This window comes from Geotrypetes seraphini, chromosome 1, assembly GCF_902459505.1.
Source record: "Geotrypetes seraphini chromosome 1, aGeoSer1.1, whole genome shotgun sequence".
NCBI classification, from domain to species: Eukaryota; Metazoa; Chordata; class Amphibia; order Gymnophiona; family Dermophiidae; genus Geotrypetes; species Geotrypetes seraphini.
Genome location: NC_047084.1, coordinates 163,637,633 through 163,651,076, shown reverse-complemented (window position 1 = coordinate 163,651,076; position 13,444 = coordinate 163,637,633). Strand labels below are relative to the sequence as shown.

General features: G+C 42.6%; 1 protein-coding gene across 3 annotated transcripts in view; it reads left to right on the top strand.

Moving 5' to 3' along the window:
• Positions 1–13,444, top strand: part of DCHS2 (dachsous cadherin-related 2) — a 203,801-nt gene that overhangs the window by 154,444 nt on the left and 35,913 nt on the right. For all 3 annotated transcript variants that reach the window (XR_004539141.1, XM_033941022.1, XM_033941032.1), the window contains exon 15: positions 8,917–9,128. Coding sequence is in view for 2 of the 3 variants with exons in the window: in XM_033941022.1 (XP_033796913.1) it covers positions 8,917–9,128 (212 nt within the window). In the remaining variant the exon portion in view is untranslated. The remainder of the gene's footprint in view (positions 1–8,916; positions 9,129–13,444) is intronic.

Here is a 13,444-nt window from a genome sequence, read left to right as displayed (position 1 = left end):
GGGAACAGAGGAACAGATTGAAGGGGATGCAAGTTGGGGGAATATTGGACATAGTGATGGAGGGAGAGATGTGGAATGGTGCTGGAAAGGGGTGATAGGAATGGGCATGGGTCCGATGGGCATTGGTGAAAAATGCTTCACATAATCTGGAGGATGAAAGAGGGAGAAATATTGGACTTGGAGGGGGGCCAGAAAGGAGGAAGGGAGGGGAAATGTCAGACCACTGGAAGGGGGAAGGGATGTGTGAGAGAACTTGCCCATACTGACTAATCAATACAAGTAGTTTTTATGTATCTAATGTTGTATGAAAAGTTTAATTAGCATCCCCCTTTAAAAAAAAATAAAATAAAATAAGGAGTTTCAATGGATTATTTTGTGCTAAAAGAAATGCTTATTTCATCCAAACAAACAGGTCTCCCATTAAAACTGTAACAAACGTGGACCTACAGTCATAGAGAATTTGCCCATAGTGACCGACCAAGTTATCTTTTATTTCTCTTGGAAAATGTAAAAAAGGAATCTGACTAGTCACTATGATCAGTAAGAACACACCAGCTGACAAGAGGCCAGACAGTTTACTTTATGGGAGTGAAACATAACTGTTTTTGATATGTAGTTTAATTTTGTGGTTACCATTCTGTATTGTTAATAAGGTTTTTGTGGTTACCATTATGCATTGTCAATAAGGTCATACAGTATTGTTTGTATATTAAAAATAAATAGAAGAAGTTTATAAGAAATCAAGACCTTAGTTGAAATTGGTTGTTTATAAAAATAAATAGAAGAAATGGCATTACAATTAATACTATTATTATGGGGTGGAGTCTGGGGTGGGCAGGGGTACTTGGTTGGTATTTGTTAGGCTTAGGGGGGGGGGGTACTTGGCTTGAAAAGGTTGAGAAACACTGGTCTAAATATTAAACAGTGAATGTTGCAAATACAGGCTTTGATCTGTATCATGTTTCTTAGGACACAGTTACTAGAATTACAGAAAAGTAGCACTCTATAATACTTAAAATCAAAAAACTGTTTTATTTTTAGATACTATAAAAGATTTTTTCAAAACACAAGATATGAGTTTGGCATTTAGGGAGCTAAATACTGAACTGAGATATAATTAGAAAACATCAGTCTGCATATGGAACATTATTATCAGAGCTTCTGTCGGACACAAATAAATGCTTTTTACATAGGCATATGTTTGTAATTGATTAGAAAAATATGCCAGGGTTATTGTAATTGAATATGAGGTTTAAAAAATTCCTGGACCTTAGAGTTTGCATTATAATTTGGCTTTGCTACAAACCTTGGACAAGTCATAGAGCAGAAACTAATCACAACCTACCCATTTTCCCTACTACTGTAATAACAGAGACTACGTCTTAATTTGTAGAAAAAAAAGAAAGAAAAGTGAAAACCATGAAGTAGAGAGAAACGGCAAATGTATGAGGGGCTGGAGCATTAAGAGAAGGGTTGGATCAAGGAGTAGAATGAATGTTCTCTGATTTGCTCCAAGCTAATACACTCCTTTTCCCTGCAGATTGCCTCGAAGGGAGAGGCTAGAACAGAGCACCCTTGCTGCTCTGTAGTCTGAAAAGAAGTCATACTGTTCCTGCAGAAATTAAGCCCTGATAGAGACCATAATTTATTTTGACTTTCTCTATTGGATTTCCACTGTAAAGGACCATCCATGTTTATCACATGCTTTCTTGAATTCCAGATATTTCTCACACTATCCCTGCTAGAAAGCAGTTCTGTGAATTCATTAGCTTTTCGCTAAAGAAAAGTTTCCTTATGTGCATTGAACCTTCTTATGTATTCATTTCCCTTTCTCTGAAGAAATGTTCCTAATGAAAATGGAACCTACTTTGGAGCAAGAGTGCTGTTTAAAGAAGATCTTTAGGTATTTGTTAAGTACATACAGCATTGCCAAAGGTCCATCAATTCCAGCATCCTGTTTTCAATAGTGGCCAATTCAGATCATTAGTACCAGGCAAGATCCCAAAAGAGTAATAATAATAATAATAATAACTTTATTTTTATATACCGCCAGCTATCTTGCGACTTCTAGGCGGTTTACAATAAAAGAAACTGTGAATACAATAAAAGAAAATGTAAATACAATAAAGAGAAACTTTACGTACAATGAATTAAAGAGTACAATGAATTAAAGAGTAATGAGTAAGGCTTGAGGAAATCATATTATGAATGTAAGACATTGAAAAATTAGTTATCCCAGGACAAGCAGGCAGGTATTCTCACATATGGGTGACGTCATCTACGGAGCCCAGATGCGGATGCCTCACAAGCAGACTTGCTTGAAGAAACTCGAAGTTTCGAGTCGCCCGCACCGCGCATGCGCGAGTGCCTTCCTGCCTAGCACAGGGCGCGTCTCCTCAGTTCTCAGTTTTCCGCGGAGCCGAGAAGTCCGTCTTTGACTCTCTGCGTTTAACTTCGTTCACTTTGTGCCTTCTCTCAACCGCGGTTTGTTTGTTTTTCTTCACGAATCGCTGTTTTATTTTATTTCTTTTATTTTAGTTAAAAAATAAAATAAAATTTTTTTTTTCTTCTTCCGTTTGTTTTCCGGGACAGGCCGCTCGGCCGCAGCCCGAGAGCTTCGACTTTGTGGTGGCTATTTTTCCATCTATGTCTCAGCCTGCTACAGGATTTAAGAGGTATAGCAAATGTCAGCGCGCGATCTCTTTCACGGACCCTCACGGACGCTGCCTCAAGTGCCTTTGGCCGAAACATCATCCTTGGTCGTGACTGCCTTGCCAAATACTTCAGCCTCGTGCTTTCAAGCGTTGTTGCATTCTGGTGGACAAGCTTTTTGAGATGGAGTCTCCTACTGATCCCTCGACGTCGAAAGCGTCTTCAGCCTCGACTTCCATCGAGGCTCCTGCACCTACTGCTTCCACCTCGAGCCTCATCAGACCTTCGTCGTTTGCAGCTGCTCTTGCTTCGACGTCATCTGCTGTATCTTCCCCTGTTTCCTCAGGTCAGATAGCTCAGCAGTCGGTTCCACCGATTGTGATTAAAGTGTCCAAGACTCCTAAGTCGAAACACACTCGCACTACCTCGAAGGAACCTCCAGCCAAAGGAGGTGGTCCGGTTTCAGACGCGGATCCATCCTTGCCGGCTTCTTTCCAGACCATGTTAGAGAAGCAGTTTATTTAGTTCCGTACCAACATGGGACCTAAACTTCTTCATCTTATCCAGCCTGGGCATTCAGCAGACTCCCGCGAGGTCGAGCCGCTTCCTTTGCCCCAGTCTGAACTTACACACTCTTTGCAGGGAGCAGAGTCACTGCGAGTGTCTGGTCTGGCATCCAAGCACGAAAAGCAAGGAGCAGATTCTTTGCGAGTGCCTCGATGAGAATCCTCACACTAAACAAGGAGCAGAGTCTTTGAGAGTGCATCAATGTTCCTCCACCAAGCCTCTGGAGTTTCGATCTACAGCCTCTAGCCCTATTCATACATCGGCATCGGCTGCCTATGTCTCCGAGGCGAAATCTCCTTGATCCTCGAGATCTGGTTCCAGACACATTTCTCACCGACATTCGAGGCCTTCATCGAGGCATCCTTCCAGGCATTGTTCTTCTTCTCAGGACAGACTATCTTCCTCGAAGCCTCGATCTACTCCAACCTTGACCAGACCACCGACTCCACGTTCGAGGTCTCCGATGCCAGACCTCGAGGATGATCCGGTCTCGATTGCTTCGACCAAGTCACCAGGTTCCTTTGATGCCTTTTTCCATGCCAAAGCTTCTTCAACACAAGCTGCCTCGACGTCCTCAAGTCCTTCTCAAGGTAAAGCATTGGCAGAGCAGCTATCTTTCTTGTCTTTCCTGTGACAGATGGCTGTAGACTTGGATGTTCAATTGGATACTGGCTCCAAGTATTCTAAGGATATCTAGAAGTCATGCATCTTCCTCAACCTACGGCAGAGTGTCTTAAGCTTCCACTTCATAAGCTTTTGAATCAGACTTTTGCTCGATGCATGGAAACACCTTTTTCCATACCAGCTGTTCCAGGAAAATTGGACTCTAGGTATAAAACTATGCATCGCAAAGGGTTTGACAACTCACAGTTATCTCATCAATCCCTGCTTGTTGAATCCTCCTTGAAGAGATCCCAACCTTCCAAGGTCTATGCCACAGTTCCTCCTGGAAGGGAGGGGAAAACTATGGACAAATTTGGCCGTCGCATTTACCAGAATGCTATGATGTCCTCTAAAGTCCTCAAATATAATTTTTATTTCATCACTTACTTTGAATTTCTTCTTTCTCTTCTACCAAAGTTTTTGGCTTATTTGGATAACCAAATGCATTTTGAGTTTCAAGAAGTCATTGCTTCTTTCTCTCAATTACGTCTGCATCTCCTCCAATCATCTTATGATGCCTTCGAGTTGTCTGCCCGAGCGCGCTGCTTGCTCTGTAGCTATGCATCGTCTTGCCTGGCTTTGTACCATTGACGTGGACTCTAACCTTCAAGACCGCTTAGCTAACATTCCTTGTGAGGGCAACGACCTCTTTGATGAATCCATCGAGGCAGCCACCAAGAAATTATCTGACCATGAAAAATCATTTGCTTCTATAGTCAGACCTAAACCAAAGCCAGATCCTGCCAAGCCTGCACTCCCTGCTGTTATCTATCAAAGGCGTTTTTCTCCAAAGCCGGCTCCTTATACTCGCCCTCCTCTGAAAAAACAACAGCCTCAGAAGCAACAGAAACCCCAACCTTCTGCTGCACCTAAGGCTTCTCAGCCTTTTTGACTGTTTACAACAGAGCATAACCACCACCGTTCTGTCTCTGTCTCCTTTTCCCCCTATAGGAGGTCATCTCCATCTTTTTTACAACCGATGGACAATAATTACATCCGACCTCTGGGTGCTTACCATCATCAGAGAAGGATAATCTCTTCATTTCACGCAGGTTCCACCAGAGCTTCCTCCAAGAGAGTATCCTTCCAATCCATTCCAGACCGCCCTTCTTCAGGAAGCTCAAGCTCTGCTTTCTCTCCATGCCATCGAACCAGTTCCCTTGGAACAGCAGAACAGGGGGTTTTACTCCCGTTACTTCCTTGTACCGAAGAAGACGGGCGATCTCCGACCCATTCTGGATCTCAGGGCTCTCAACAAATTCCTAGTCAAAGAAAAGTTTTGAATGTTGTCCCTGGCATCCCTTTATCCCCTTCTCGAGCAGAACGACTGGTTATGATCTCTGGATCTCAAGGAGGCCTACACTCATCCCCATTCATCCGGCCTCCCGTCAATACCTCAGATTTCGGGTGGGGAATCTGCACTAACAATACAGAGTACTACCCTTCGGCCTGACCTCGTCTCCCAGAGTTTTCACCAAGTGCCTAGTAGTGATAGCAGCAGCTCTAAGGAATCATGGTCTTCAGGTATTTCCCTACCTCGACAACTGGCTCATCAAAGATTCCACATCTCAAGGGGTTATTGTAGCGTCCCAATGGACTACCTGGTTCCTACAAAGTTTGGGATTCAAAATCAACTTTCCCAAATCTCAACTTCAGCCCTCTCAGAATCTACAATTCATTGGAGCTGTTCTGGACACTGTCCAACTCAGAGAATTCCTTCCACAACAATGTCTGGAAGCTCTTCTTCAACTCTGTCACACAGTGTCTTCCCGCTCGTCTATCTCAGCAAGACACATGATGGTACTTCTGGGTCACATGGCCTCCACAGTACACGTGACTCCTTTTGCCAGACTTCACCTCAGAATTCCTCAGTGGACCCTGGCATCTCAATGGATGCAAGTTTGCGACCCTCCTTCTCAACACATTTCAGTCACTCCTTCCTTGAAGAAGTTTCTCCATTGGTGGATGCTCTCTTCCAATCTTTCCAGAGGCTTGCTTTTTCAAACGCCCCTCATCAGAAGGTCCTCACGACAGACTGTTCGACCTACATTTGGGGCGTGCATCTCGATGGTCTCCGTACTCAAGGCCTCTGGACCAGTACGGATCGTCAGTGTCTTATCAATCACTTGGAACTCAGAGCGATCCTCAAAGCTCTCCATGCTTTTCAACATCTGCTTCACGACACAGTAGTCCTTGTTCGGACAGACAGCCAAGTCGCCATGTATTATGTCAACAAACAAGGAGGGACAGGGTCTGCCTGCCTTTGTCAAGAAGCTCTGGAAGTTTGAGACTGAGCAATCTGCACAACACCTTCCTCAAAGCTGTCTACATTCAAGGGGCAAAGAATTGCTTGGTGGACAACTTGAGTCGTCTACTCCAACCTCACGAATGGACTCTCCATTCCTCGTCTCTTCGCCACATTTTTTCACAGTGGGGAACACCACAGATAGACTTCTTTGCAGCTCCCCACAACTTCAAATTGCCTCAGTTCTGCTCCAGGATATACTCTCCTCACCGCCTCAAGGCAGATGCTTTTCTTCTGGAATGGACGAATCTTTTCCTCTATGCATTTCCTCCATTCCCTCTTATTCTCAAGACTCTGGTCAAATTGAAGAACGATCATACCACCATGATTCTAATCGCTCCTCGGTGGCCCAGACAACCCTGGTACTCCCTTCTACTTCAACTCAGCACAGGGAGCCATACCTTCTACCAGTTTTTCCTTCTCTGCTTACACAGAGTCAAGGATCTCTGCTTCATCCCAGCCTCAGTCTCTACACCTGACAGCCTGGTACCTTTCAATGTAACCCCTCTTCAGTTTTCTCAATCTGTAAGAGACGTTTTAGAAGCTTCTAGAAAGCTTACAACTAGACAATGCTATGACCAAAAATGGACTAGATTTTCTACATGGTGTTTTTCTCATCATAAGGAGCCTCAGCATTCCTCCTTATCTTCTGTTTTGGACTATCTTTTGCACTTATCCAATTCTGGCCTCAAGTCTACATCTATATGAGTCAATCTCAGTGCAATTGCGGCTTTCCTTCAGCCTATTGAAGGGAAACCCCTCTCTGCTCATCCGGTGGTTTCCAGATTCATGAAAGGACTTTTCAATGTCAAACCTCCTCTCAAACCACCTCCTGTGGTTTGGGACCTCAATGCTGTCCTTACTCAGCTCATGAAGCCTCCATTTGAACCAATTGATAAGGCTCATCTGACGTATCTCACTTGGAAAGTTTTGTTTCTCATTGCCCTCACTTCTGCTGGACATGTTAATGAGCTGCAAGCTTTAGTTACTGACCCACCATTCACAATGTTCCATCATGACAAAGTGGTTCTTCATACTCATCCGAAATTCCTACCTAAAGTGGTCTCAAAATTTAATTTCAACTAATCCATCGTACTTCCAGTGTTTTTTCCAAAGCCTCATTCTCACCCTGGAGAATCAGCTCTTCATACTCTGGACTGTAAACGTGCTTTGGCCTTCTACTTGGAACGCACCAAACCACACAGAACTGCTCCTCAACTTTTTGTTTCCTTCGATCCAAACAAGTTGGGCCATCCTATTTCTAAGCGTACCATCTCCAATTGGATGGCGGCTTGAATTTCTTTCTGCTATGCCCAGGCTGGAATACCCCTTCACAGTAAAGTCACAGCCCATAAAGTCAGAGCAATGCCAGCTTCAGTAGCTTTCCTCAGATCTACACCTATTGAGGAAATTTGTAGAGCTGCTACTTGGTCCTCGGTTCATACCTTCACTTCTCACTATTGTCTGGATACTTTCTCCAGACGGGATGGACAGTTTGGCCAAACAGTATTACAAAATTTATTCTCCTAAATTGCCAACACTCCCACTATCCCATTCTAGTTAGCTTGGAGGTCACCCATATGTGAGAATACCTGCCTGCTTGTCCTGGGATAAAGCACAGTTACTTACTGTAACAGGTGTTATCCAGGGACAGCAGGCAGCTATTCTCACAACCCACCCACCTCCCCTGATTGGCTTCTCTGCTAGCTATCTGAACTGAGGAAATGTGCCCTGTGCTGGGCGGGAAGGCACTCGTACATGCGCAGTGCGGGCGACTCAAAACTTCGAGTTTCTTCAAGCAAGTCTGCTTGTGAGGCGTCCGCATCCGGGCTCCATCGATGACGTCACCCATATGTGAGCTGTTCTTACCTTTGCTAATCTTCTTGCTTGTAAATCCACACTTTATTCCAGGACCAGTGAGTCACCTCCCTCTACCTGCCAGGACCCCGCAGAAAGCCTCAAATTCAGAGACTTCTCTCTCTTCCTCTCCTCCCCCCGCCATGTGCAGCATCTTTCCTCCCATCCCCCTGAGCAGCATCTTCCCTCCCCTCCCACCCATTCCCCTGTGTAGCATCTTTCCATTCCTCCCATTCCTTGTGCAGCAGCACTCCACTAAGTCTCCCTTCTTGAGACCAGACATACTCCAAGGCCTCCTAAAGCAACAGCAGCAGTGAACAGTAGCAGCGGTATCACTCTCAATGGGCTACTCACAGCCTGTCCTGCTAGGGCTTCCTTCTGCCGTGTCATCAATGATATCAGTGATGCAGCAGAGGGAAGTCCTTCCATTCAAAGTGATGCCTCTTCTGACCATCCTCTGCCACCGCTGCTGCTACACAGGTCTCACTGAGGGGAGGGGGCATGTTAGTTGCTGAATCGGTGAGTCCAATTTTCTTGGACAGTGAACAATTTACTGAAGTGAATCAGTGAATTAATTCGAATTGGGCAGCACTACTTGTGAGTCCTCTCCTTCTTCAATGTAGACTGATGTGCTGTACATTTTTGCTAATATACATATGTCTTGGATTTTAAAAAATAGGGAAGCTCTACTGTATAACACTACTGAAATTTCCATCATTCGGTATTGCTTAGATCCTTATTTCAGTAGTTTTATTTTGCAATTTCTGTTTTCTTGAAAATATGATTTTTTTTTTTGTTCCATTCTAATATTTTCTTGTTCTTTGGTGACATTTTGACCTCTTTCAAATGTATACTTGCTTATCTTTTTCCAGGTGACCTTGCAGTTAAAGAGCCAAAGTTTCTGGACTTTGAAGTTAAACGTAAAATGCAACTAGTGGTGTTGGCTAAAAGCAGTAGGCAGACAGCGTACTGCACAGTGACTGTCTTGATCAAAGATGTGAACGATAACGCACCAAGATTTGAACAAAGCTATCACAGAGTCTCAGTACTGGAAGGTCAGATCTACAATACATTTATTATGCAGGTAATGAGTAGTGGTCCCTACATGAACTTGTATTTTGAAGTCCCTTTCCAAATAAAGAAATCTCAAAATGTGTGTACATGGAGAAAAAAAAACTTTCACAAGGTTCAAAAAGTCAGGATCTAAATAGATGAAAGGTTCAGAAACAGTTCCTGAGCTGAGAAGTTTTGGATTTTAGTTTCTGTTACAAGCAAGCAGTCAGCAGTAATTAATTTTCAGACCAGTAGTTCAAACAAAACTAATTTAAACACCATGATGAAATTTAGCTAAAATGGCAATAGAAATAATACCAGTAGTGGCATCACACCTGCAGTAAAATTGAGTTTATTGGACCAACATAACTAATTTCATAGGAACATGATGGCAGATAAAGGCCAAATGGCCCATCCACAGTAACCATTATCTTTTTCTCTCTCTGAGATATCCCACGTCTTCTTGAATTCAGACACAGTCTCTGTCTCCACCAAGTTTCCAAGTTTATTATTAATTTGATATACCACCTTATCATTTATTTCAAGGTGGTTGTACAATAAAAATTAAGGTAATACAAATAATACATCATAAAAACCCATTAACATAAATGGACAAAAAAACAAGACGCATGACTGGGCAAACAGGTACAAATGGAAAAGAGTGAAGAGCTACAATAATGTTTAAAGAAAAGATATAAGGAAAAGAACAAGAGGGTGGGGTTATGACAAGTAGGTCCAATGCAAATGGACTAAAAAAAAGTTTAAAAATACTTAAAAGGACACTCAAACTTGGAAAGAATCTTTAAAAAGAAATGTCTTAAGAGATGACTTGAATTTCTCGAGGTTTGTTATCTCTTAATGCATTCGGTGCTGAGTTCCAAAGGGTTGGGGCAACTAAAGAAAAGATAGCATTTCTTAGTTCAGGGATGGGATTGCTAATAGATTTTGATCAGAGGATCGAAGAAAATGTGATGATGTATATGATATCAAAAGTCTGTCCCGGTGAGCTCACAATCTATCTTTTAAAAGTCAGTAATAGTGTTTTATAAGTAACTCGGTAATGGATAGGGAGCCAATGGGCTTTTATCAAGAGAGGAGTTACATGGTCAAACATTTTGGCCTTATAAATAACTTTTACAGCAGTGTTCTGGACTATCTGTAGACATCTTAACTCTTTTTTGGTAATTCCATGGTATAAAGTATTACCATAGTCCAGACAGGAAATAACCAATGAATGAATTAAAGTATTTAAAGCCGAATTGTCAAGAAGTTTAGCTCAAGAGCGAATCATTCGTAGACGGTAGAAGCACTTTCGTACAACTGTGCTTATATGTTTGTGGAAAGTGAGATTATCATCAAAAGTCAAACTTAAAAGCTTAATAATATGAACTGTCTGTATTGGTATAGATTTGAGTTTGATAGGAGAGAGAAGAGGACAACCTTTCTTAATCGGAAAGACCATTGATTTAGTTTTGTTGAGGAAGACTGTTCCACGCATCTACCACCCTTTCTATAAAAAAGTATTTCCTTTGATTACTCCTGAGCATATCACCTCTTAACTTCATCCTATGCCCTCTCATTCCAGAGCTTTCTTTCAATTGAAAGAGACTCAACTCATGCGCATTTACGCCATGTAGGTATTTAAACGTCTCTATCATATCTCCCCTCTCCTTTAAAGCAGGGGTGCCCACACTTTATGGGCTTGCGAGCTACTTTTAAAATGACCAAGTCAAAATGATCTACCAACAATACAATTTTTAAAAAACCACAAAGCACAGATGTGTACGCAGAGAAAATGTTAATTATCATTTATATTCCAGGGTTTTTTCAGACGGGTCAAGGCAGATGACTCTATGTACTGTCACCTCAGTAACAAGCATACAAAAATAGACAAATATACCCCCCTCCCTTTTTACTAAACTGCGATAGCAGTTTTTAGCGCAAGGAGCAGCGCTGAATGCCCCGCACTGTTCTCAACGCTCATAAGCTCCCTGCGCTAAAAACCGCTGTTGCGGTTTAGTAAAAGGGGGCCATAGTGCAAAATACAGACTGCAGATATAAATTCTCAAAACAGACACATATTGATAACTAAATTGAAAATAAAATCTTTTTTCCTACATAAGAACATAAGCATCGTCTCTGCCGAGTCAGACCATGAGTCTATCATGCCCAGCAGTCCGCTCCCGCGGCGGCCCCCCCAGGTCCATGACCTGTAAGTAATCCTTTACCTAAAACTTTTTATTCCCTAATCATTTAATATCCTGTATAGTAACCCTCTATCTATACCCTTCAATCCGCTTTTCCTTCAGGAAATCATCCAATCCCATTTTGAAACCCAAAATCGTACTCTGTCCTACCACCTCCTCTGGAAGCGCATTCCAGGTGTCCACCATCCTCTGAGTGAAGAAGAACTTCCTAGCATTTGTTTTGAATCTGTCTCCTTTCAATTTTTCTGAATGCCCTCTTGTTTTTGTTGTCCCCTCTAAGTCTCTGCTTTTCCAGGGAAAAGAGCCCCAGCTTCTCTATCCTTTCAGCATATGAAAGGTTTTCCATCCCTTTTATCATCCTTGTTGCTCTTCTCTGGACCCTCTCGAGTATCGCCATATCCTTCCTGCACATTACTTTCATATTTTTCCTGATTTCTTGACTTTCATAGTATTATTTCATTTTAGTTAGCAATCCATAATTATATCGCCATAGCTACTAAGTAGCTTTGAAATAATACTATGAAATGAAATGATACTATAAAATGAAATAATTTGCAGGAAAAGAATTTTTACTTTATTTATTTAAATATTGATAGATTTATAAGAGCTATAAAAGACACATAGAAAAACAACTAAATCAAAGAAAATAGAAAAAAGAAAAAAACTTATACTAATAATCTTAATAGTACATAGTGGGTGAGCCAGTGAAGAGTGATTCCACGCGGCACTGTATCAGGCTGGTGGTGGTAATCTGAGACTCCCCATTTGTGATTTATAAAGTATCTGATTGGTGGCATGATATAGTAAATTAAGACGTAGATTTTGATAGGTTGCTTAGATTTTTTGAGTGCCTAGGATTGGTCTGATTTTGGAACATACTTATCAAATTTCAGTTTTGCTCTAGATTTATCAGTAAAAATGTGCCATATTTTTAGCTGAAAGAAAGGCAAGGGAGGTTTAAGTTTATTAGGATTTTATATACCGCCTATCAAGGTTTTTAAGCGGTTTTACAATCAGGTACTCAAGCATTTTCCCTATCTGTCCCGGTGGGCTCACAATCTATCTAACGTACCTGGGGCTATGGAGGATTAAGTGACTTGCTCAGGGTCACAAGGAGCAGCGCAGGGTTTGAACCCACAACCCCAGGGTGCTGAGGCTGTAGCTTCAACCACTGTGCCACACACTCCTCCAATCAACCAATGAGTAACCTTTAATATGAGAATATCCCAACAAGGATCCTAGTTTCAGCATCTACAATGCCTTCATCAGTGGACACTAAAAACATTTTATTCGCATCTGATTTTTACGTTATCTGTACCTCTTCATTGTTTGTATTTAGAGTTCACTAAGAGACCTTGTCTCAGGTATGCCAATTTACAATTTTTACTTTTCCTTTTTAGACCTTTTTTCAGCGTGTTTCCAGCGTTTTGGTTTTAGTTCTTTACTCTCCATCATGCCTTCTCTTTACACGGTCTGGTTATACCTTGGCTTTTTTCCACGCATTTTGTTTTGTTTCGCTCCATAGAGCACATATAGCATGCTTGTCTTAGTCTTACATTTAGCAGTGCCGTTCTCCACTATGTCACTTTGCCTTCAACGTTTGTATATGCATTCACATGTGCCATGCCCATACTGTTCTTGTCTCTTATTATGTTACTAGTCTTTAAGCCCGTTACATTAACGGGTGCTAGAATAGATGTGTGTGTCTGTCTGTCTTTCTCTCTCTCTCTCCTTGGCTGCTATCTGTCTGTCTTTTTTTAGCTCCCTGTCTGTCTGTAATTCCCCTTTACCTCTCCCTCTGGCCCCCTGTTGTTCCCTACCTGCTCTGTGGCCCCCTTCTGTTCCCCCCCCCTCCCAGAGCAAAGCATGATTGCTGTCTGGCCCCTAGCACATCCCTCCCCCCCAAAGCAGCCCCCCTTTCCCTCTCCCCCTGGCCTCCTGTTGTGCCATGCCTACCTGCTCTGGGGCCCCCTTCTGTTCCCCCCCTCCCAGAGCAAAGCATGATTGCTGTCTGCCCCCAGCACACCTCCCCCCAAAGCAGCCCACTTGCCCTCTCCCCCTGGCCCTCTGTTGTACCATGCCTGCCTGCTCCATGGCCCCCTTCTGTTCCCCCCTCCCAGAGCAAAGCATGATTGCTGTC